General features: G+C 42.1%; 1 protein-coding gene across 1 annotated transcript in view; it reads right to left on the reverse strand.

Annotated features, from left to right (window-relative positions):
* The window catches only part of PDZD2 (PDZ domain containing 2), a 335521-nt gene that overhangs the window by 87071 nt on the left and 226403 nt on the right, over positions 1 to 22047 (reverse strand). Inside the window, 1 exon segment of the mRNA XM_025198461.1 lies at positions 12460 to 12874. Coding sequence (XP_025054246.1) covers positions 12460 to 12874 — 415 coding nt within the window.

Consider the following 22047-nt stretch of genomic DNA (forward strand, 5'->3'; position numbering starts at 1 on the left):
GGGAGGACAAACAAACAACAAACCCTCACACTCTACCAGAAGCAGCAGCACATTTCACAAACACTGTGGAACTGGGTCAAAGTAGATTGGGTGTTTCAGTGGAGCTTTTTGGCTCTTTCAGCTAAAGCTGATTCAATCAGCTATTAGATAAAAGCACCAAAAAAGCCCCACTAAAGCACCTGATCTCTACAGGTGTTGAGAAAGCTGAGTACAACTAATGTGCTGCTTCTTCTGGCCATGTGCTGGGCTTGGCGTGGGAGAGTGCAGAGTTTAAAGTAAAATGCCATTATTGGGGTTTTTTCCACATCTGCAGCAGCCTATGATGTTTAAAAATAATGCATCTGGGGTCTTTTTCATTGGTCTTCTGACTTCTGAACTTTAAGGCTTCACATTTTCAAGTTTCTCTCTGCAAATGTGGTGACTAGGAACTTACTTTGTCCTTAAATTAATGTTGTAGTCACATGACTCCAAGATCTAGGGCTTTAAAAGAAACTCCAAATATGGGAAGAGTTGGCAACACTGAGGTGTCACATTACTGTGCTAGTGATTAGCTCTGGTCCCCCAGAGAGCCTATCAGACTGAATTACCACATGGTCCTTAATCATAAAAATCACAAAAAAATAGTACTGGAAGAACTGCAGGAGGCCAGCTAATCCAGCCATCTGCTTAAAGCAGGATCAACCCTGGCCAATCCATCCCTGGCAAAATGTTTAATTAATTGTACAACTTAATGAAGTTAGTAACATAGACCCATAGGGCTAGTAGTAACGACAGGAGGTCATCAAGTCTGATCCCTGCTCAAGGCAAGATCATCTCTGTCTAAATCAGGGCTGTCTATCTTCGGAGTGTCCAGGGGCCTCCAGCCATACAGCGCACATGTTGCACGCCCCCCTGGCTGCATGCTGAGGGCCACATGCCACACTACACTGCACCCCTCTCCCCCACAACTGTACATCCCAGCACCTGGCATACCACACCACATGGATCCTTCCCACCACAACATGCAGCAGGCATGCCACTATACCATGACAGCACCCCATGCTGTGCTGCACAGGGGCCCTGGGTCCAGTCAGGTCACCTGGCCATGGACTCCCTTAACCCTGACCCCAGCTGGAGATGAGAGGGGTAGCTTGGAGACTCTGGCAGCAGCAGCTGCTGAAGCGGTAGGGGGAGCTATGCCTGGACTGGAAGTCTGAGGGCCACATGCACCTCCAGTTAGATTGCCCCGGTCCCAGACAAGTGATTTTCTAACCTGCTCTCAGAAACTTCCAAGGATGGAGCGTCCACAGCCTCTCTAGGTAATCTGTTCCAGTGCTTAACCACCTTCATAGTAAGAGGTGTTCTTCCTAATCCCCAACCTAAATATCTCATGTTGTCATTTAAGACCATTACTGCAGCTATAGGGAACAGTCTATCACAATCTCTTTACATCAGTCCTTCATGTATTTGAAAACTGTTGTAAAATCCCCCTTCAATCTTCTCTTCTCCAGACTAAATAATCCCACTTCTTTCAACCTGCCCTTATAAATCATATTTCCTAAACCTCTAATCATTTTTGTTGCTCTCCACTGGACTTCTAATTTATCTATAGTTTCTTGAAGTGCAGTAATCAGAAGCAGAGAGAAAACTCCAGAGTAGCCTCACCAGTCCTCTCAAGTTGATGCTTGCTAATTTCACGTTTTAATTTTTTATTTCTTCATTAATAAATTAAGAGCAATTAATTCTGTTATTTCTATAAAAAGTCAGAATTCCCCATATGGCCTCCACCCAACAACCCTTGCCTCCTTCCCCACAAAAAACCCTATCTGAGCCAAGGTATTTTTTTGCGATCAGAAGAGTCAAGCTAGCAAAACAGACCCTTTGAAGTACACCTTCAGTTCCTAGTCAAGTAAACAACAGACACTGGAGGATATTTCAGAGTTCAAGGGCAGAATAAATTATTAGATATTCTGGTGTAACCTTCTGCAGACCACAGGCCATTAGGCCAATGCCTTGGCACTGACTAAAGGTTACTTCGTGCATGGCTAACACCCATCTTCCAGAAAGTCTGATTAAAGGCATCAAGGGATGAAGAATCCACCATTTCCCCTTAACTGATTTTTCCAAGGTTGAATCCCTTCATTTTCCAGAAGAAAATAACACAATATCTTGCCTGGTCATTACATTCAGACTTCACATATGTGCATGTGGATTAAGCACTGGAACAGATCTAAGGAGGCTGCAAAATCTGCTTTATTGGAAGTTTTTAAGGATAAACTAGATAAACAGTCCTGAGTGGTCTAAATTTACTTATTCTGTCCTGGAGCAGTGGGGTAAACTAGAGAACTTGTGGAGGCCCCTTCCAGACCCACATTTCTATAATTGCACTCATTTATTCATTCTATGTCCACTCTACCAGCATAGTGCTGGTGTTGACAGCACGGGAGGAACTGCAGATTACAAGCAATCTGGTTGTATTTGCAACAAGCAGGTTTACTCAATGGATCCCACAGATGGAAACAAAGTGCTTCAGGACACACAAGTTGTCAATAGCAGGGTAGGGAACTGAATCTAGGTCTCCCTTTACCACTGGACCATCCTTGCTCTCCCATGACGTCAATGATTTTTATAAATGTATCCTATGACAAAGAGGAATTGGCTTCAACCATATCCTGTTAATTTAAGCAGCCAGTTCCTTTCTATGGCTGTTTTTATATCATGCCTATGTGACTCAACTTCTTTCCAACCTGGCCCTTACGGATCAGATTTTCACTAAAGATCATAAGTTTTTCAGTGAAAAAGTTACAAATAATTTAAATGATTAAAAAAATAGCATGAACATTCTTCTGAATTAATTGCAAGAGAAAATGGGTCATTTTACATAACAGACCACAAGTGAGATTAGATGATGTTCGTTTCAAGGCAGTCCCTGGAGGCCATCTTTCTACATCACGAAACCCGCTGCACATTAGCCTCTATTCAGAACAAGCCTACATCTGGAATTGCTAATGTATTATAGATCAGAAAGGAAGTATATTGCCAGGACTATGTGGGGAGGGTTGCATTATGTCTGCTCCAAGAGCATACCATCAACGGTTGATTTTAGAAGCACTAGATTCCATCATTAATAAAATAAAAGGGAACATTTTGCTTCTAGCAAGATAAAATAAATAAATAAAATATTTAAACCCTTCCATTTCTTTTACTAGTTAATTGCAAGAGAGTTTACGGGGTTTAACTGATTTGGAGTGTGTATGTGTGTGTGATGTACAAGAAACTACAAATCCACACATAAAAGGAATCTGCGTTGAAATCTTAACATTTAAGAAAAGCTTGGCATGAGGAACCTGTAAATAAATGGAAACAGAAATGCAATATGCAGTTAAAAAACCAGACAGCAAAATGGAAAATATAAAGTAATTGTCTGAAAAAAACAGACAACTTGAATCAACACCATTGTTTCAGTAGATCCTACTGTAAATAAGCATAACATTTTAAATCAAAAAAAAATATAGAAAGGTTATGAAAGCAGCAACAATCATGTGCCATCTTAAATTATATGGACTTTTCAAATGTATCTATTAACAATTTACAGTCACTGACACATACGAGAGAAAAGTCTTCATGCAAAATGCCAATAGAAGCAAACAAAGCTGCCTTAGCAGCCTTCCTCTTAACTAGTAAGAGCTATGTCATAAAGGGAATACTTACAATAGACTCCAAAAATACCTGTCGATCAATCCATTAGCCTTTCACCCAATACAGAGAAAACTCAAGAGAATAAATACTGGACCAGACAAAAAGTGGTAGGTATCCCTTTCAGGGAAACACCAAACACAGGGCTAGCCACTGTGGCTGAAAGTCCACAGTTGAAGATGTGACGGGCTAGCTGGCAGTGACTAAGCCCAGGGGTTTTGAAAGGGTAAAAGATGATTGGAGGACTTGGGATTTCCTTTCCTCACCAATCGGGCCCCAGAGACTCACCCTCCATGTCCCCTGATTGGCCCGTTGCGTCACCTGGAGGGGGATAAAAGGGGCAGCGTGGCTGATTCAGGGGAGACCAGTGAGGGACCACAAGGAAGGAGCTTCAAAGAGCTGGCAAGAGCTGGGCCAGCGGGGCAGGAGCAGTTGCACCAGAAGAGCCTGAAGGAGTGTGACCTGCAGGCAGCAGTTGGACCCTCAGCAGCGCGGCGCACAGCCGGCAGGAGAGGCTCCCCAGCTCCAGCAAGGATCTGAGCAGTGACCTGAGAGGTTTCCAGCTCTGCTTCCAGCTCCTCCAATAAGAGGCCAGGTGGCTCGACCTGAGGCCGGGGATCCTGGAAGGCCAAGACCCCTAGCAGCTTAGCATGGTATCAGCACTGGTAGGTGTGTCGTAGAGTTTCTGCCTACTATGTGGGAGATCCTAATTCAAGTCCCAGCTGGGGTGACTTGGCGTGAGTGAAGTAACAGGGAGAAATTCTTGTTGCAGTGGAAAGGGGTCATTGTGTTTTCCCTCTTTCCTCCCCCTCCAGGTACCTAGGCCCTATATTCCTTGTTATTTGACATTTTGTGCCTTTTATATTTCACCAACCAGTATTGTTTGTTCTGCTGTTTGTGTTCTATGTTTTGTTAACCCTGTCTTTTGCCAACTGGATGAATATGTCTATGATTGTAAGTGTCTAACCTTTGTTGAATCCTGCCCCCTTGGGGTGTTGTAGTGTCCCCTATACCCCCCAGTTTACACTGGTTATGTTCCCAGTATTGTTCTCTCATTAAAAGGTATATGGTTAAGTCCCCAGTGGTGGTCTGGCTCTGCTCTACAGGGGGAGGAGAGTCCCTACACCTCCCACTGGGGTTGTGCACCTGCTTTGATCCTTTCAATTGGAGAGGGGGTACCTCTTGGAGTACTGCCCAGGTTACAAAGGTAAAGTGCAACTGCAGACAGCTTCCAAGAAAGGGTCAGTTAAGCTTAACCACTAAGGCAGTAGCCAGGAAATGATATGAACAGAACAACGAACATGCTCTCCCCTCTTAGCATCCTCTACTGGTGGTCTCCTAGAGGAAATTAAAGTGGTCTCCCCCAGCAGAACCAAGAAAAAGCAAACAATGCTAACACTGCCTGCTGTCCCTTGGACTGAATCTCCTCTAGTCCATGACAAACTGGTAGACTGGCCCTGACCACACCAGCTGGATATCCAACATGCTGAATATAAAGATATAGTTGTCAGCCTTTACTCTTGTACATCTTAAATATTAACATTCATGACTCCCATTCTCACTAACAGAAACTTGTTCCAAGTGGATCTGAATTTTGCACATGTTCAGTGAAGCAATTGTTTTCTTAAATACTGTGCATTGCATTCTCAGCTGACATCACCTACAAGACTTCAGAGAAGGTTCTGTTAGAAAGGATCCTGTCTAATTGCTTTATTTTGTATGGTCAGAGGCAGGCCTGTGTATGTGGACTTCTGTGTCTGGGAGTAGCAAATAATTTTGAATGCATTCTTTTTTTTTAACCATGTGCAATCTGCAAGCAGGAAAAAGGGCTAAATTAACCTATCAATGAATTGCTCAATGTGACTATCTTCCCTATCTTTAAAGCCAAGTAATGGCCTTGTTACATGCTACACTTTGAGCTGCTAAAATGTTGATCAGCATTAGTGCTAGTTTGAGTTTGGAGCAGTCACACCTTAAAGCTCAAAACCTTCTCTGACTATCCCCAACCTACACAGCTGTGACTTGTCACTACAGGGCTGTAGAGCAGGGGCCTGACTAGGAGCTACAGCTGTGAGTTGCCACTACAGGGCTGGTGAGCCAGGACAGGCTTCTAGCCCTGCTCTAAATGGAGGGGTGAGAGAAATAGAGCCTGCAGGGGATGGGGGGGAAGAGGGCAGCAACATGCAGCTAGGAGGGGGAGAGTTAATGGGATAGAGGTGGATAATGAAATGGGAGTGGGGGAAGGGTGATGAAATGAAAAAGTCAGCCTCTGAAGAATAAAATAAAAAGTTAAAAAAAATTATGAAGACAAAGAACTAAATTAAAAAAGGTCTCATATTTTAATAAAATTGGGATTTGGGATTAGGGTGTATGTGTGCATGTAGAGGTAGGGTGGTGCTGGTTGTGCTTCCCCAGGTGGCTGGGAAGAAGCTGTGAAAGAACTTACTTTTGGGGGAGCTACCATCTCTGCCCCAGGAAGGAAGCACCAGCTCATGGGGACCTGATCCAGCCCTCTACCTTGTTCCCTCCCACCCTCCCTAGACCCCACTCCTGGACCCATCCATACCCTGCAACCTGGCTAGCTGGCATGTGCTCTGCAGTAAGTTGCATAGGGTTGCACCTCTCAGGGTAAGAAGGTCACACCCCCAGGGATGAGAGGGGGAGTTGGCTTGGTGCCAGAACTGCCCCCCAGGCAGTACATACATAATCCTGAACTACATAATCCTCCTTTCTAAGAATCTGTTGGAGCCATCTGTCGTCTTCAACCATCGTCATCTAGATTGTGCCTCCACTCCCCTACTTTCGTTTTTCCTTTTGTCTTCTATTGAAATTTTATTTTTAACTGAGGTAAATGAAATCCTCAGCCATCCCTGATCTGCAGTGTTACTACTCCCTAAAATATTTTTTTTTCCATAAATATTTTCATGTGCTCATTATGTTGCTAGGTTGTAATGACCTTTTATTTGCTTCTTGAAGATCACTTATCACATTGCTCTAAATTTAGCCTTGGACCATGTGGGCATCAGTAAAATTTAAATCACTTTGGTTACCCCCACTCATACTATGGCTAATTTTGCATCCATCCAGTATTAGAATCCTACGAAATTTCTATTAGAATCTTTTACTTTTGTGTAATAATTTCAATACCCATCACAAAAAAGTAATGCATGTAGCTAGCTTTGTAATCATGACTTATACCTGCAGTATTAGAGCATTAAAGAAATAACATGCTACGCAATATCAAATAAGTCAGTTTGGTTTAAAACATTTGCACTTAATTATTCAAGCATAAAATTATATGAATATGCATTCAACTAAAGCTTCCATCTTCCATTCCAGAAAAGAATAGTTTTTCCAAAAAAAATAGTAGTTACGTCACTTATTTATACCACTTTCACCATCCTAACACAGACAGAAATCCTCCCCACCCACCCACCCACCCAACTAGAAAAGCTTTGAAGCTAAAATGGTCTCAGACTATTTGTTTGAACAGGGTCTCTCAGCTGAGACCTGTTGAAAATATTGCAGTACAAATATTAAAATAGATGCATGCACCCCTGTCCCACCCTTCTGGTTAGTCCATTTCTGTGAGTCATGTCAAGATAAAGCAATAAAAATCCTGCAACTAATGATTACCAGACTACACTAGACTCTTTCATAAAAGAGTTTCTGGCACAGTTTAAGTACATAACAAAATATATTTATCATTTATATTATTGTTTAAAATGCAAAAATGAAGCTTTTGCCTAAATCCTTAGCCAAGACAGGAAAATCTGATTTGGAAAACCCATAACTTCCTTCATTTGGTCATTTTTCAGCTTACCCCACCAGTCCTCCCCTTTGCAACTACTAGCACAATGGTTTATCAGAGGCTAAAGCTGCCCGGTAGAAGATGCAAGCTCAGAGATTCTGATGTTTATCTTCAAAATGTTCCCAGGGTGGGAGTGACTAATACATATCGATTGTTCTTAACCATTGCACACAATGCCCACTGAAAATCAGCCTGACTCCCTTTCTAGATAAAGTATTATATATGTGCCTCAGCATGCTAAACTCATTCTGACAGGCAGATTTAGTGAATTGTTAAGGTTGTGTGCTAGAACTATTCTTTACAACATTAACTGTTATGCAAGAAGAGGTTGTAAAGAGTATTTAGGTTTATTTACCAACAATGTTAATATAAAGAAAAACTTAATCAGCTCATTACAATTAAACATGTTAGCTATCAACTGGTTAATGTGGTATTTATGCCTTATGACTGTCTAGTGGATGAGCATGAGTGTCTGGAAAAGCTATTCCACTAAGAGCTGTACCTGTCCAACAATCTGCCAAAGTCTAAATGGGGGACCAGAAGTTAACCTCAAAGGACCTCCAGAAATCTACTGATAAAAACCTATGCAAGATTCAACAAACAGCATTTTCTTAGGTCCCAGTTTCATGATTTAGTTTTTTTCCTTTCAATTTACAATAGAAATTTACAGTTATTTATAATTTACAATAAGAAAACATCAATTAGGCAGCACCAAGCCAAATGTGGGATGAAGTAAATTTAAAGTGAGTAACAATTGTGATGCATGGCTGAATCTGTCTAGAAAACACTCCTAATGCAACAGCTCAAAGACGTCCAGAATAAAACAAGCCTCATGGGTTCAGTAAGATATAACAGCTGATGACAAGTGGATGCAAGCTGAACTCTTCTTTCCAGACTTCCCTGAACTTTGAGTTTCAACAACTTCTTCATACAAACATGCCAAAGGAAAAATGCAACAATTACTCTAGGACAGTCTTTGACTTAAATAATTCTTCCATCTGTTCCCTGAGGCAGAGGAGGAGGAGGGGAGCAGAGGCTGCTAACATGAGAGGTTCTTATGCAGTTGCATTCAAGGTGGGCCTTCTTGCCTTTTCATCCCTCTACAGCCATCCAAGGCCTTACTGCCATTTAGCCCTCTCTCTCTCTCTGCGAAATAAATATGCACCACACCAGAAGGTGCCAGCCTGGTTGCACTAGACAGTCAGGCAGCTCACCTGGACAGCAAATAGAGCATAGGTACTGGGAATGCAGAGATCTCCTCCAGCAATAATAATGCCCTGCCAAGCATGTCATCTTGCTCCAGAGTCCAAATCATGAGTAGGTGATTCAGTCTATGGTTATGAAACGCCCAATTTTCCATTGATACTCAGAGGAAACCTGTAGTTTGTAATGGGTTTTGTGGATGACGTTTTCAAGTTTTCAAGACACCTTATATGACTTTGAAACTTAAGTGCCATTTTCAAAAATGACCTAGACTCTCTCATCTCCCTCACTGTCTGGAGGCAGAAGATGGACAAGCTCAAGTTCCTCACAATCTGGGAGAAGAAGGCAGTCCTCTGTCTGTGTCATCTCCTGGGTTCTCATGGGGGATAGCTGTATGCAGGCTGCCACCTCCCAGTGTTGTCAGTGACCTGGGAGAAATGGGCAGTGTCCATGACATAGCAGGGCAGGGCATTACTGTGCCCCATAACAATGTGGGAGAGCTCTTCATAGCAGGTGTCTGTAACTGTGCAGGTGCTGGGCACATGGTTGGTATCTCTTATAACGAAGCACTTTTGGCTTTGAGTGGCACTGCTGCCAGTCCTAGTTGTGTTTTGGTCTTCATTTCATTTACACAGCAATCCACTCAAACACTACCTGGTTCCAGGGTCTACCCCCAAGACCCCCAAGTTCTCCTCCTCACTCTAAATGGCAAGCAGGTCTACTACCTCCTCCCAACAACAGTTGGTGCCATACTTGGAAGGAACACTGGAAGTGGTTGAGGGGCCATAATTGAGTAGCACTGGGGATATCCACTGGTTGTGTCCAACTCAAGGACATGGTTAGGGAGCACAGAATGGCTGGCAAATCTTCACGGTAGGAAATAAACACATGGATAAGGCCACCTATGACCTGTTACCCCTGGGCTGTAGAGTTCTGTCCAAAATACCAGAGCAGCCACTCCAAGTGCCAGAGCCGCAGGGCAGGGGATGGGGGAGGAAGCACTGCATTGTGGGATGCCTGGGTGGTGTCCTGACAATCAGACAGGTGCCCTTTACAATATTCCAGAAAAAAAAAAAAAGTGATACCACATTTCTCCCAGAACACTTCAGTTGGCTTTGTCACAGGTCTAGAGCCATGTACAGGTGCATGCAGTTTGTCACGAGACAAGACCATTTATCCCACAACAAATATGATCGTCTGTCCACACCCTTAGGTGGTTAAGTCCCATCACTTTCAATAAGACTTAAGATCCTGCTTTCAAAAAAGTTTTACCCGTTGTCTATTAGGAAGTAGACCTCACCCACTGACTTAGTTTGCATACTTCACCAAACAGCTCTTAAGTGACAGCCTTCAAACCCTGGTGATCTAGATTCCTATAATGGTTTCTCAAATTAAAAAAAAAGTGCAGTGCCCTGCCATTCCTGTTTTTAGCCATCCAGTATCCCTATGTTGTTCAGGTGGAAGTGAGGGATAATTAAAACACACTTGCGCCACACCTACAAACAAATAAGTGCTCCTTCTAAATTACTGTGTCTCCCAACAAGTTTCACTAAGATTTGCCAGTTAAGGAACAGACCAAGTCTAAAGTTTCAAGCAAGTTGGCTAACCTTACACATAAAAATACCTTTTTATATGCATTTTGCTTTTAAAAGAACCCGGTATTTCTCATGGGCTATAGTTCTTCTGAATCTCAAAACTGACTTTAAAATGTCTTAAAAACTTCAAGATGCATTAGCAATAAATGGCTGAAGATTACTAGCTTTACTTATTACATACACCAGCTTTTCACCTTATAATAACTAAGTAGGTACTTTTAATTAGCCATACCCAAAGCATATTTAAGTAACGTTCTAAAAGGCCAGGAGCCTTTCAAACAATGTCTTGATCTTTTAAACAGAACTTCTTCCATGTGCACACAGGTGCATGTGCACACACACAACACACACTTCTACACATTTCAAATCATGTTTTTCAAAATTTACATAACACATTTCTCTTCATTGTATCATGTAGAAAGTAGTCGTCTATCTAGCTGACAGGAAAAAGGGTACAACTAAATCAGTTTGCTTTAGGATTATTATTTAAATACTTAATACGAAGGATCATTAGTTTGAGCAGCATGTTTGTACCACACCTGCCTTCATTGGAATTTAGCAACATGAACAATGACTCCATTAATTTATTATGAACTTTGAACTCTTAAAAACAAAAACAAAAAAGCTGCTGTAATAAGTCCCAACCCCAACAAAGTAGTATTTGCATGTTTATTCTATCAGTGTCTTTAGAAAGATTGCCAGGAACTCAGAGGCCTTCTGAAGACAACTATTCCAGTGACAGTTGTACTGTGAAATCTGATCAAGGTTTAGGTAATTTTCTCAGGTCTCGTAAGGCTAAAATTCTAAGTCTCGCATGGCAGCAGAATATTAGATCTCCACTCAGAATGACAGGAAAAGCCATAAGTCCCCCATTCCAGAACAATAAAACTACAAATCATCCATCTGGGAAGTAAGTACAAAATATACACTATTCACTCCAATTGTTGTCTCAACAAGAATTATACTCAAACTGTACATAGGCTCTATCTAAATGTTCAGTCCTTTTATAACCAAGCCTAATAGTATTTTTTTCAATATGAAAAACAAATCCGCTTAGTTCCAGTTTTGCGATTAAGGCTTAAGTTTTTTAAGGCTCAGAACAGTCAAACCTGCAGCTACAAAGGCTCAATTCAAGAACAAGCCAAGAATGAAATGCTTGCATGCTGTTTGCTACTCATGCCTAAGCATCACCATGGCTTCACAAGTGCAATCTGTTTCATGCTCAAATCAGCTTTGCGACAACACCGCCTTGGCCCCTCTGTCAAATCACTAGACTTTCCCCTTTACCACAGGTCGGCACGGGGAAAAAATATACAGATACCCACTGCTCTATTTAACATTCATAAACTGGTATACCAATTCTTTACACGTAATACCATATTTACTTGAATACAAGATAAGGTCGTCCCTCATTTGGCATGGGGGGGGAAAAAAAGCCCCTTATCTTATCACGTACAAGGAACCTCACTAAAACACATGGTCCATCAATAAACCGATGTCAAAAGCAGCATGTGCTCAGCAATGGAAACCACTATGAAGCAGATTAAGCGCAGCCAGCACTGAGCGTGACTAAAATACATGCCCACATTGACCAAACACGCTAATGGAAACCTACCACAAGGATAAGTTAATGCAGCCCATCTGAATAAGACATACGGCACTGCCCATTAAGCACAGTCCCCCTCATTGCCAACTCTCTTTCAAGTCACAGTGAGCCACTACACTGCATTCATTTTTACTTACTCTTCACTCCCTGAGCTGAGCTGCACCTTTCTTTCCCTTTTCCAATTATTCCTGTTTGTAGCAGTGAGAGGGGGCCAAATTCAAAACAAGCCTGCAATAATTAGATTCTATACCTGACAAATTATAACAAATTTAAAAATTTAACATATGTAGAATCTAATTATTTGTGGGGGGTCATCTCATAATCAGGGCCGTCTTCTATTGGAGTAAATACAATACTTATCTCTAGTCCTTAGCCCTGAGGGAATGCATCCTACCAACCAGTAGAATTTCAAATTGAGGAAAGAAGATTGCATAAGAAGTCTTTGACCTTGTAGCCATTGCATTAAAACCAGTAATGCAGTTTCACATGAAACCCTCAATTTGCTTGAGCCAAGCCTGCTGCTTCTTTTTAAAAGCCCAGAACAAAACACTGAAAACAAGCAAACATACCTGTGTAGGCAGGTCACCTGCTCTGAAGTCTGGAATGCTGCCATCGGAAAGACGAGACCTATACTGTCCTTTGCTTTGAAACTGTTCCTCCATGCTGCTCTCCATTTCTGATGCCTCCGGCTGTGGAGCATCCACCTCCATAGGGGGGCAGTGTCCATTCTCATTCTCTGAGGTCTGGCTGCCTTTGCTTTCCTTGCCATCTTTACTGGCTGATGTTCTGGCAATGACCCCAAACTTTCTCGTGCGTTTCCCATTTTGAGCAGTTCTGTCACTTGGTTCTGAGGTAGGCTTTGCTTTGGGTTCACAGCTATTGCTGTTGTTGCCATTTGATGGAGGAAGAGGGGCTTTTCGCTTAATGCGACGCAACATGATCAGGTAGATGAAGCCGCCATTCCAGCACTGCTCAGCCAAGTAACTGCAAGGAAACAGACAAGTCTGCATTATAAACACATCGCTATAAAATTCACACTGACATACCGGCAACAGGTATATACATCTCACTAGGTATTAATGCACCTTCCAATGCAATTCTTTGCCTAACTAAATTGTTACCAAATGCAAGAATATATTAAAATGCCTTGAGGCATCAACAAATAATCTCTTGATTTGCTATCAGACACTGTAAGATGCACAGACCCACTAAGGAATTCTGAGCTCCTGCTTCAAACAAAGCTATTTCACAGGCAATCCTAAAATACTCCCCACTCTTCAAAATGCAGCTTGCATATGAATCAGGGAGGATGTGTTCAAAATGTGTGGCTTCAAAAACAGTGTGGAAACAGGCTAATCACACTTAAGCACACACAATGGCAGATAAATACCACCGAACTGGTCACCTTTCACGCTTCAAATCCTGTGGCAGGGCAAGAACACAGCAGAGGGCAAAAGAAAATACAAATGGTTTCTCAATGGAAAGTAAAATTAAAAAAAATAATATAAAAAATCTGCAGGCGTCAGCAGCCCACACTGTATCTGCATCTGAACTGGAGCTTCCTCAGGGAGATAAATCTCCAGTTTTGGTTGATGTGCACGTGCCGCAGGCCAAAGGACTGCTTGTGTCAGCAGGCTCAACTCCAACAGCTTCACTAGAGAAAGGCATTCTGCAATAATCTAGAACATATGGGGTCTAGTTAATGGAAACAAGATGCACTTTCCACTACAGAGCACGTTCTGGTCAAAGTACGTGAAATCTCAATGACCTGTCCGAGGCAGTGGGAAACCCTCAGACTTTAAAGTGCTCCACGGAAGACCGGTCCCCAAAACATCTGTGTGCTTGAGTAATCCTTTAAGTCATCATATTTACTCTTTGGTCAAAATACAATGACTTCCATGGAACTACCCATGAATTCAGCTTTGATATATTCAGGGAAAACATATGCCTTGATAAATTCCTTAAATGTTTGGGTTCTGAGCCAAGGGTGTAACCAACTCAGAATACAAATAGATGGGAATTTGTACTGAATAGGTTTATAGGTATCCTTTCACACTAATTTAGGCCTTATAATTGTTGTCTCCTTTGCTGGTGAAAGCAGAAAACCATTCCAAAAATATCAAGGACACTTGCTCTAACTGCAGTGAGTAGTGTTTACTAAAGTATAGCAGTTGGTAAATGTGCAGCAATATCATGTTACTGGTACAGGGGATTAGATGGTAGTTGTGGAGGTAAAGCAGGAACATCTTTGGACTAAATAATATAGCAGACGTGGTTGTGAGAGAAGGAGAATCAAGACAGGACTCTTCTCTGCCCCCTGAGTTCTCACTCCCCACTGCCCGTGGAGAAGCAGATTCTTAAATCAGTACATTTTAAAACTAAGGTTTTCTTTCATTTGCTCTGGCCCTATTCCCTTGCTCCACTGTCCCGCTGCTAAGCCCTCTTATGGCAAAATAGAAAAAGCAGGCATAGTAATCACAGAAAGCTGTTACTATGCAATAGGTTTGCTGGTGTCTGGGGAGTCAGTCAGCGGTTTCAGTCGTTATTCCTAAAAGCAGAGGCATCCCCATCAGACAAAACACACCCTACCAACAGGCCCGAGTCAGTAAATCGAACCACGGAGACCAGTGACTGGATGCAACATCTGACCTTAAAAACAGCCTCTACAGAACAGGATTGAAGTACAGAAGATAAGTTGAGAGGAATGTTTGTACTGATCAGATCATATCGGATTTCCTATGCAGAGAGGAAGGCAGTCCCCAGGACTATCCATTCATCACTTTTCACAGTTACTGTAGTCATTTCTGTTATTCAGAAGAGAATAAAACCAGCTTCTCCCCTCAATCAGCTACAAGCAGGTGACACAGCAAGAACCCATCCCAGTGCAGAAAGTTTTTGATGGGAAGTTTTTGATGCTCAGTTGCACATATAAGTCTTCCTTGTATCCAAAGAAAATGGGGCCTGATGGGTCAGTTATAACTTACCAAGAGGAGAGGAGATATTTTGATTGCCAAGTTTTAAAAAAAATAAAATAAAATTCTTCCAATCAGCAGAAAAAGGCCAGTTTTTTCCAGAAACAATAAGGTCTGCCTGTTTTTCACATTCATCTTTCAAGCTCAAATTTCAAGGCAGCCAGCAACATTGATTAAAATTCATGACTCCTGCTTGCAGCAATACTATTGCACTCTGATCCATCACACATAGACGTGACAGTGCTGCTGCTTCTGAGGGAGGGAAACAGGAGAGGGACTCCCATCCCATAGTTTAAGGGGCTGGTTCTGCCCACCATGCTCTTCACATACATGTGGATCTCTGTATTAAACCACCGAGGCATTTTTAAGCACTGATAATCTACTGCATTCACTCAAGCACTAATGCACACACCATTTGAAATGAGAGAAACAAATCAGCTTACAAACGTGACAAATAGTCATCTTACATGGGAAAACAAACCTACCATTTAATACCCTTTTCTGACATCTATTTTATTCCTAGCATGCAAAATCATCGAAAAGTTCATTTTATAAGTATCCCCTGCCGACAGAAGGACAGATCCTCAGCAGCTGTAAGTGGGCTAAGGCTCACCAATTTCACTGAAGCCACATTGATTTACTCCAGAATTATCTGTGGCCCCTGTACTTAACTCACAAAACCTGCAGTAACTCACGTTTTGATGCTCACTCCACGGCAGTTCCTAGCAGGCAGTGCATTTCTATGAAAAATAAAAACATGCCAACACAGAAAAACAAAGGAGTATCTCTGAATGTCAACAACGAGGCGAGCAGCCACATCACCTCCGGCACTGATCTTGTCAGCTCTTTCAGGTAAAGGGAAACCCAGGTGCTGCAAAAACAGGTGTTGGTTATTGAGGAGGCAGCACTGTTCCCACTGAGTCAGTGCCCAAGCTATGCTGGAAAGGCTGAACTGTTGGAAGTCAGCTCCCTTTCTGTAGACCTGTACAACCAAGCTTGTGACCACCTGTGGTCATTTAAATGCACCACCACCCTCTGCCAGGGTAGAGTTGTTAACCAGCAAGTTCTTGCCAAACTGCAATCTGGCTAACTCTTCAGTCTACTTAGCTAGCTTCTTTTTCCCTTCCAGTTTTGATTTCACTTTAGACTGAAAAGACTTCAGGGCTGGAAAGAAAATAGATGGAGAACACAGCAAGGCCAGAAGCACAAATGCTTATACCTGAATTGATATCACTGGTCGACCAATGAGTCATGTCCATATCAAATAAATTTGATCTGTCCATATCAAATAATCCATATCTTTCTAGTAAGAAGTAGAGTTTGGTTTTGCATTTAAGGCTAGTTACACTATTAAGAATCTGTAGCAGCATTTATTAGAAGGCTAACAAAATAAATGACATGAAATTAACTGACTCAAACAGAATATATCAGATAAGTGGATCTGCACTGATTTTTAATTTGCACCTCTGTAAATCCAGAAGCATCCTCTGCCAGAAGGCAAATGAGGGCTGGATTTAATAAACTATTTGTTCAGCTCCTATACTACAGAAACTTGCACAAAAGCTAGACAAGATACTTTTCAGGGTTTCCAGAGTGCATAAGCCAGACAGCCTTTTTATTGAGTCTGGCCCCAGCAGAACATTCAAAGGGGTTTCTAAAAATCCAAATACCAGATGGTTTTCAAACAAGCCAAGCTGCAAGTTGCTACATTATTCTGTGTCAATGGCTGTGTGCAGTAAAACTCAACCCAGATTTGGAAGCATTAGCCTCTAGTGGAAAGGTATTTGTTTCTCAATGTTGTCTTCATCCCAAAGCTTTGTTTGCTTGCATTTGTTTTGGTTTTTTTAAGAAAGTATAATGAGGTTTCAGTTAATCCATTTTATTGAGGAGAGGCAGGTATTGCCATTATAAAACAAAAAAAAAATTACCTTCTTTTGGTTGAGGGTGGATTCAACTAAAATCTTTGACATTATAAATGAAGTAACTTAGCTTACTTGGCCAAACACTCCTGACACTTCTGAATCACTACTGTAAAATCAGCACACGAATCGGTCCTAATACTATTGATCTTCAAGAATGTGAGCAATTTTACCAGCTCATAATAAAAAACTATGAATACTAGTTCCAGAAACAGAGCGTTTAACTAGAACACTGCCTTACCCACACTTTCTGTAATAATGCTGACATTCACTAGTCTCTGCTGAAGGCCCTTAGCCCAGCTGGAAGGCTGCAACTCCCTTGCAAGAAGGAGGATGGCTCCCCAGCAGACCTGCAAGAGGACTTTTATCTGCACAGAAAGAAACTTCCTGGATCTTTCCCTTGCATGCAAAGGAAATTCATTATGGACCAGCTTGCAGTATTGATGAGGGACTGCAGACTCCTTGCTGAACTACATTTGACTACTACGTCATCTGCTTGCTTTAAGACATGGTTAACAATTATGAACAAAGCTGTACAACACCTTATGAGGCACTATTAAATGAAGATGCCAAGACTGCATTGCCAAATTTCCAGTCTCCTCTCCAACAGTAACTGCAGCAAAGCAACATATTTTAATAACCAGCTGGTAGGCAGACACTATTTTATTTCCATCTTTTAAAGAGATGAGTAAACTGAGGCAGAGAATGGTCATGCCAAAACTTACATTGGAAAGTAACATCAAAATCAGGAAGAAAACCCAGTGATGGGCAATACTAAAAACTCAAAGAAATCATTTACATAGAACAAGTGAACCCAAAACCTTGTTTTAACCACAAAAAACATGACTGCACCTAAATGAGAAGATTCACTGAGAAGTCTACTGCGAATCGCTCCTGTGTCTGTGCTCTGAATTAATGCCAGTCAAGCCATTTTTCTGCTTTGATCTTCCTTAAGTATTAGCTATGGTTAGATATGAGCATAATGAAGATGGCCTAAAGGAGATGAGGCAGATCTCCTCCTCCTCTCATAAGAAAAATCATCCATTTACTAAGATACAAAACCGAGAAAACTGGAGGAATAAAAAGTGTAAAACAATCCCTGTTGATACATTTTGTCTGTTGGACAATGAACAAAGGAGTTGCAATACAGTTACCTTCCTTACTACATGCCCACCTGTTTGACAGCAGTATCCCTAGTTCAGGGGCGGCAATTATTTTGGGCGAAGGGCTGCTTACTGAGCTTTGGCAATCCAACAAGGGCCGCATGACAGGCAGCCGAGGCAGATAAATATTAAATTTTCTAAATTGTTTAGGGGCTCCATGAGCCAGATAAAGTGGCCTGGCAGGCTGCATCCTGCCTGCGGGCTGCATTTTGCCCACCTCTTCCCTAGCTAATGGTACTTAAGGGTATATAATATTCTCTTTCCATCAAAATTATATAGGGAACTTGCATCCTCTTGCTTCTGTGACATCTCTGTAGCCTCAGTGGTATAGCACTATACCACTGAGCTGATTGTTGCAATTATATAAACCAATACATTTGCTGAGTTTATTACAAGTTTGCTGGCATGTGTGAAGTGTCAGACTCAGAAATGGTATTTTAGGATAAAGTAAACAGAAAAAATTCCCAGACTTGACAAAAACATGTTGCAATGAACTGTCTCATCACATTTGTTGAAACTGTGCAATGACACTTTGACAAACAGAAATGGGCAGACTGAGCCATCAGAGGACCAAAGGCGGCTTGGCAGCCATAAGAAAACATCTGGGTTTCTTGTATAAACAAAACATTTCAAAGCATGTTTATTTTCTAATAATAGTGCTACTTTGCAATGATAGTATTAATACTATTTTATATTGCTATAGAGCCCTTTACACTGATAGATCACAACATGCTTTACAAACCACATATCACCTCTGACACCCAGCCAAGTAGTGTACTGAGCATATTTCACAACAGCGAACAAGGAGAGAAGTATTTAGCAAAAGAGATTGTGTTTAAAACCTCTACCCAAAGTGCCAGGGGACTTATAATGTCCATCACAGACAGGACACTAAATTTATACTCTCCTCTCCTTGAACTTAATTTCAAGTTAACTACTTGAAATTAAATATGGTCTACTTTGAAAGGCTGAGTGGAGCTTGACCAGATTCAAACTTGTGATGTCAGGGATATACTTTAAGCTGAAATCAACAGATCATCTCTCTCTAACAGGCAAAATTATCTAACTCTGCCTTCAGGTAAATATAGCAAACAGCTCTGATGGCAGCTAAACACCGTCTGATCAAGTGAGAGTCTCCACAGCAAATCCTAACGCAGAAGACACTGGAGTCGTGCCAATGGACAGCAACTTAGGTTCCAGCCCATTGAGAGCTTGGTTTGGCAGACATAACATGAACCCTTTCTAGGCTCTTTCCTCCAGGACAAAGCCTTTGCGTCTTAGGGCAGCGATTCAAGTCGTCCTTAAATTATGCTGCAATATGAGGCAATCGGTTCAGAGCAGTCCTGATCTCTGAAAGATGCACACAGGCTTGGCTGGATGGAGGAACAGACTGAAGTTATTTGAGTTCTACCAGAATCAGCCTGAGACACCCCCCCTCCTAGACCAGCACCATCTTTTTAGGCCCCTATTTACAATTTCCCATCTCTGTAGCCTCTCCCTAACAGAATTTTTGCTGCGCAGTCCAAATATTAGTTTACACTGGCAGACACCAATACAAACCCTCCAGTGAATCTGGCCCCTTCACAAATTTATTCTGGTAAAAAACAAGCTAACACACACCAAGCACAAGAACAATCCAGGTGGTTTCCAGCTCAATGGCCCATCCCCAACAAGCCCTTTCCTGTCTTCGATTGTACTTGTGATAACACATGGAACAAGGAGGATTGCAATGTTCTCTACCTGTGTTAAACAACAATGGAAAAAAAATGTAGAAACATGAGGAAAAAAAAAAAAAATCAGTCAAGCAGCCAAGCTGCTCTAAAAATATCCATCAAGTTAATACAAATGGCCTCAGGTAGGTAACAGGGCTCCTGCTTCTTTTTGATGGTAAGCAATTTTGAGTCTATGATTTCTTGCCAAGAATAAGCAACACTCCCACAGTCACATCAGCTGCAGTTCACAAAATAATATTGGTTTTCTGGATAGCCAATGCCTGAGCACTGGGGAAAGAAGTTCCCCCAGTACATTTAAAGTTGACTTAATATCTTTGTGGCAGATTTTTTACCAGTAGCTTTATAAAAAGGGGTGGGTTAGGAGAATGAGAAGAGAACTGCTGTATTTTGAGAGCATGGATGGGCTTATGGTTAGGGCTGTAGTTTAGCACAGAGATCTGGGTTTGATTCCCTGCTCTACCACAAATTTCCTGCAAGGCCAGAGCAAATCTCTTGGTTCCTCATCTGCAATGTGCCGATAAGAGCAATTCTCTCTCTCTTTCAGAATTATGATCATGAAGACAGCAAAGCATAGGTGACTGGCAGGGGGTGCACATGCCCCCCCTGATGGGGCCAATGCCCCCCTGATAGCTGACAGCGACGCTGTTGGCAGGGCTGGTGCGCCCCCCCTCTGACAGGGCTGCTGCCGCTGGCAGCTTCTGCAGGTGCCCCCCAGATTCAGGAAGTACCAGTCACTCATGCAGCAAAGTACTTTGGTGCTCCAATAATGGGGGAAATTGTATATAAAGGAGACTTTTTTGTTTCAACTGGAACACCAGTTATAAAACTGATCCTACATGCTGGAGGATCTGAAACCTGAATGGGTATTCTTTCAAAGTCAAAGTCAATCACAAACAGTAAAATACTTTATGGATCACAGCTGTGATGAGGAAAATAATAAGGGTTACTAAAGTTAGACTAATGCAAAGAGAATAAAGGGTAGTTCTTCCCTGTTCTTTTCATTGCAAAAATATTTTTGGAAGAGCATTCAGTGCTTATGAGAAGGTGCCAAGATAAGCCCTGGAGCCATCTGCTAAACCCAGAGAGCACAAGGAACAGCAGCATGCACCTCTTCCACACTGCCTGGACAGGGAAGGACTGCCTCAGGAGAAAGATGGCAGCTTTCAAGCCTAGACAGCCCTTGGCAATGCTGACAAAGGAGTTCATTTTGATGGCCATGGATTATGTAAAGCCGACACCTAGTGCAATTCCTTGGGGATAGGATTGCCAGTTTGCTCCACATAAACATTTAGTGATTCACTAATTTAACCATGACACAGTGGAGGAATAATTTATTAAGTGAATCCTAACATCCAGACTCTTCAGCCTGGAAAAGCACAGGCTCAGAGGTGAGCTGGTGGCCACCTATAACTTTATCAGGGGTGTTCACCAGGATCTGGGGGAACATTTGTTCACCAGAGCGCACCAAGGGATGACAAGGTCGAACGGTCATAAACTCTTCCACGACCGTTTCAGGATGGACATAAAGAAGAACTTCTTCACTGTCCGAGCCCCCAAGGTCTGGAATGGATTGTCACCAGAGGTGGTTCAAGCACCTACTTTGAACACCTTCAAGAGACATCTGGATGTTTATCTTGCTGGGATCCTATGATCCCTGCTGACATCCTGCCCCTGGGGCAGGGGGCTGGACTCAATCTTCCGAGGTCCCTTCCAGTCCTAACGTCTATAAAATCTATGAAATCTACATTACTAAGGTGCTTGGGTTCAACAGTTACAGAGAGGGTTGCAACCCACAAAAGCATAACAGCACCTATCACTGCGCCTAAAGACACTGGGGACGTAGACTCTCACTGCTTCTTGGGGTCAGATGCCACAGAAAGATGGCAGCAAGAGGAAGAGAAGCTGTTTTATTAAGCATTGGGGGCACACGGCAGTGAAAACTAAATCAGTCAAACCATCAGAGGGTCGGGTCTGCCAGTTAAGCTCTTAGCTGTAAGCATCCATGTAGCTGACAGCATGTGCATTGCCTATGATTTTCAGTTATCAAGAAACTAAGGCATTTAAAATGACCAGCCATTGGTTTACTGGGGTAAAAGCACCATTTTTCCTGTAACAGGCTGAAAGAGGATTAAGCTACAATAAAGTACAGTCACCTCAGTGCATGCTTTGTCACTGTTAGTTTAATTTGTTCTCTGCTTTCATAGTTGTTTCCCACCCTCCAGAGAATAAACCAAAACTCAGCTAATAATAGCTTGTCATCCAGGCTATATAAAGGCCCAAGTCCTTTTGTTTGGCAAATCCCATGCAGTTTGATTTCATTTCTGCCCTGTTTTTCCCATAAGGTTTTGAAATAGTAAGAGGCCAGATCCT

The sequence above is a fragment of the Alligator sinensis genome, unplaced genomic scaffold (assembly GCF_000455745.1).
Source record: "Alligator sinensis unplaced genomic scaffold, ASM45574v1 scaffold347_1, whole genome shotgun sequence".
Taxonomy (NCBI): Eukaryota; Metazoa; Chordata; order Crocodylia; family Alligatoridae; genus Alligator; species Alligator sinensis.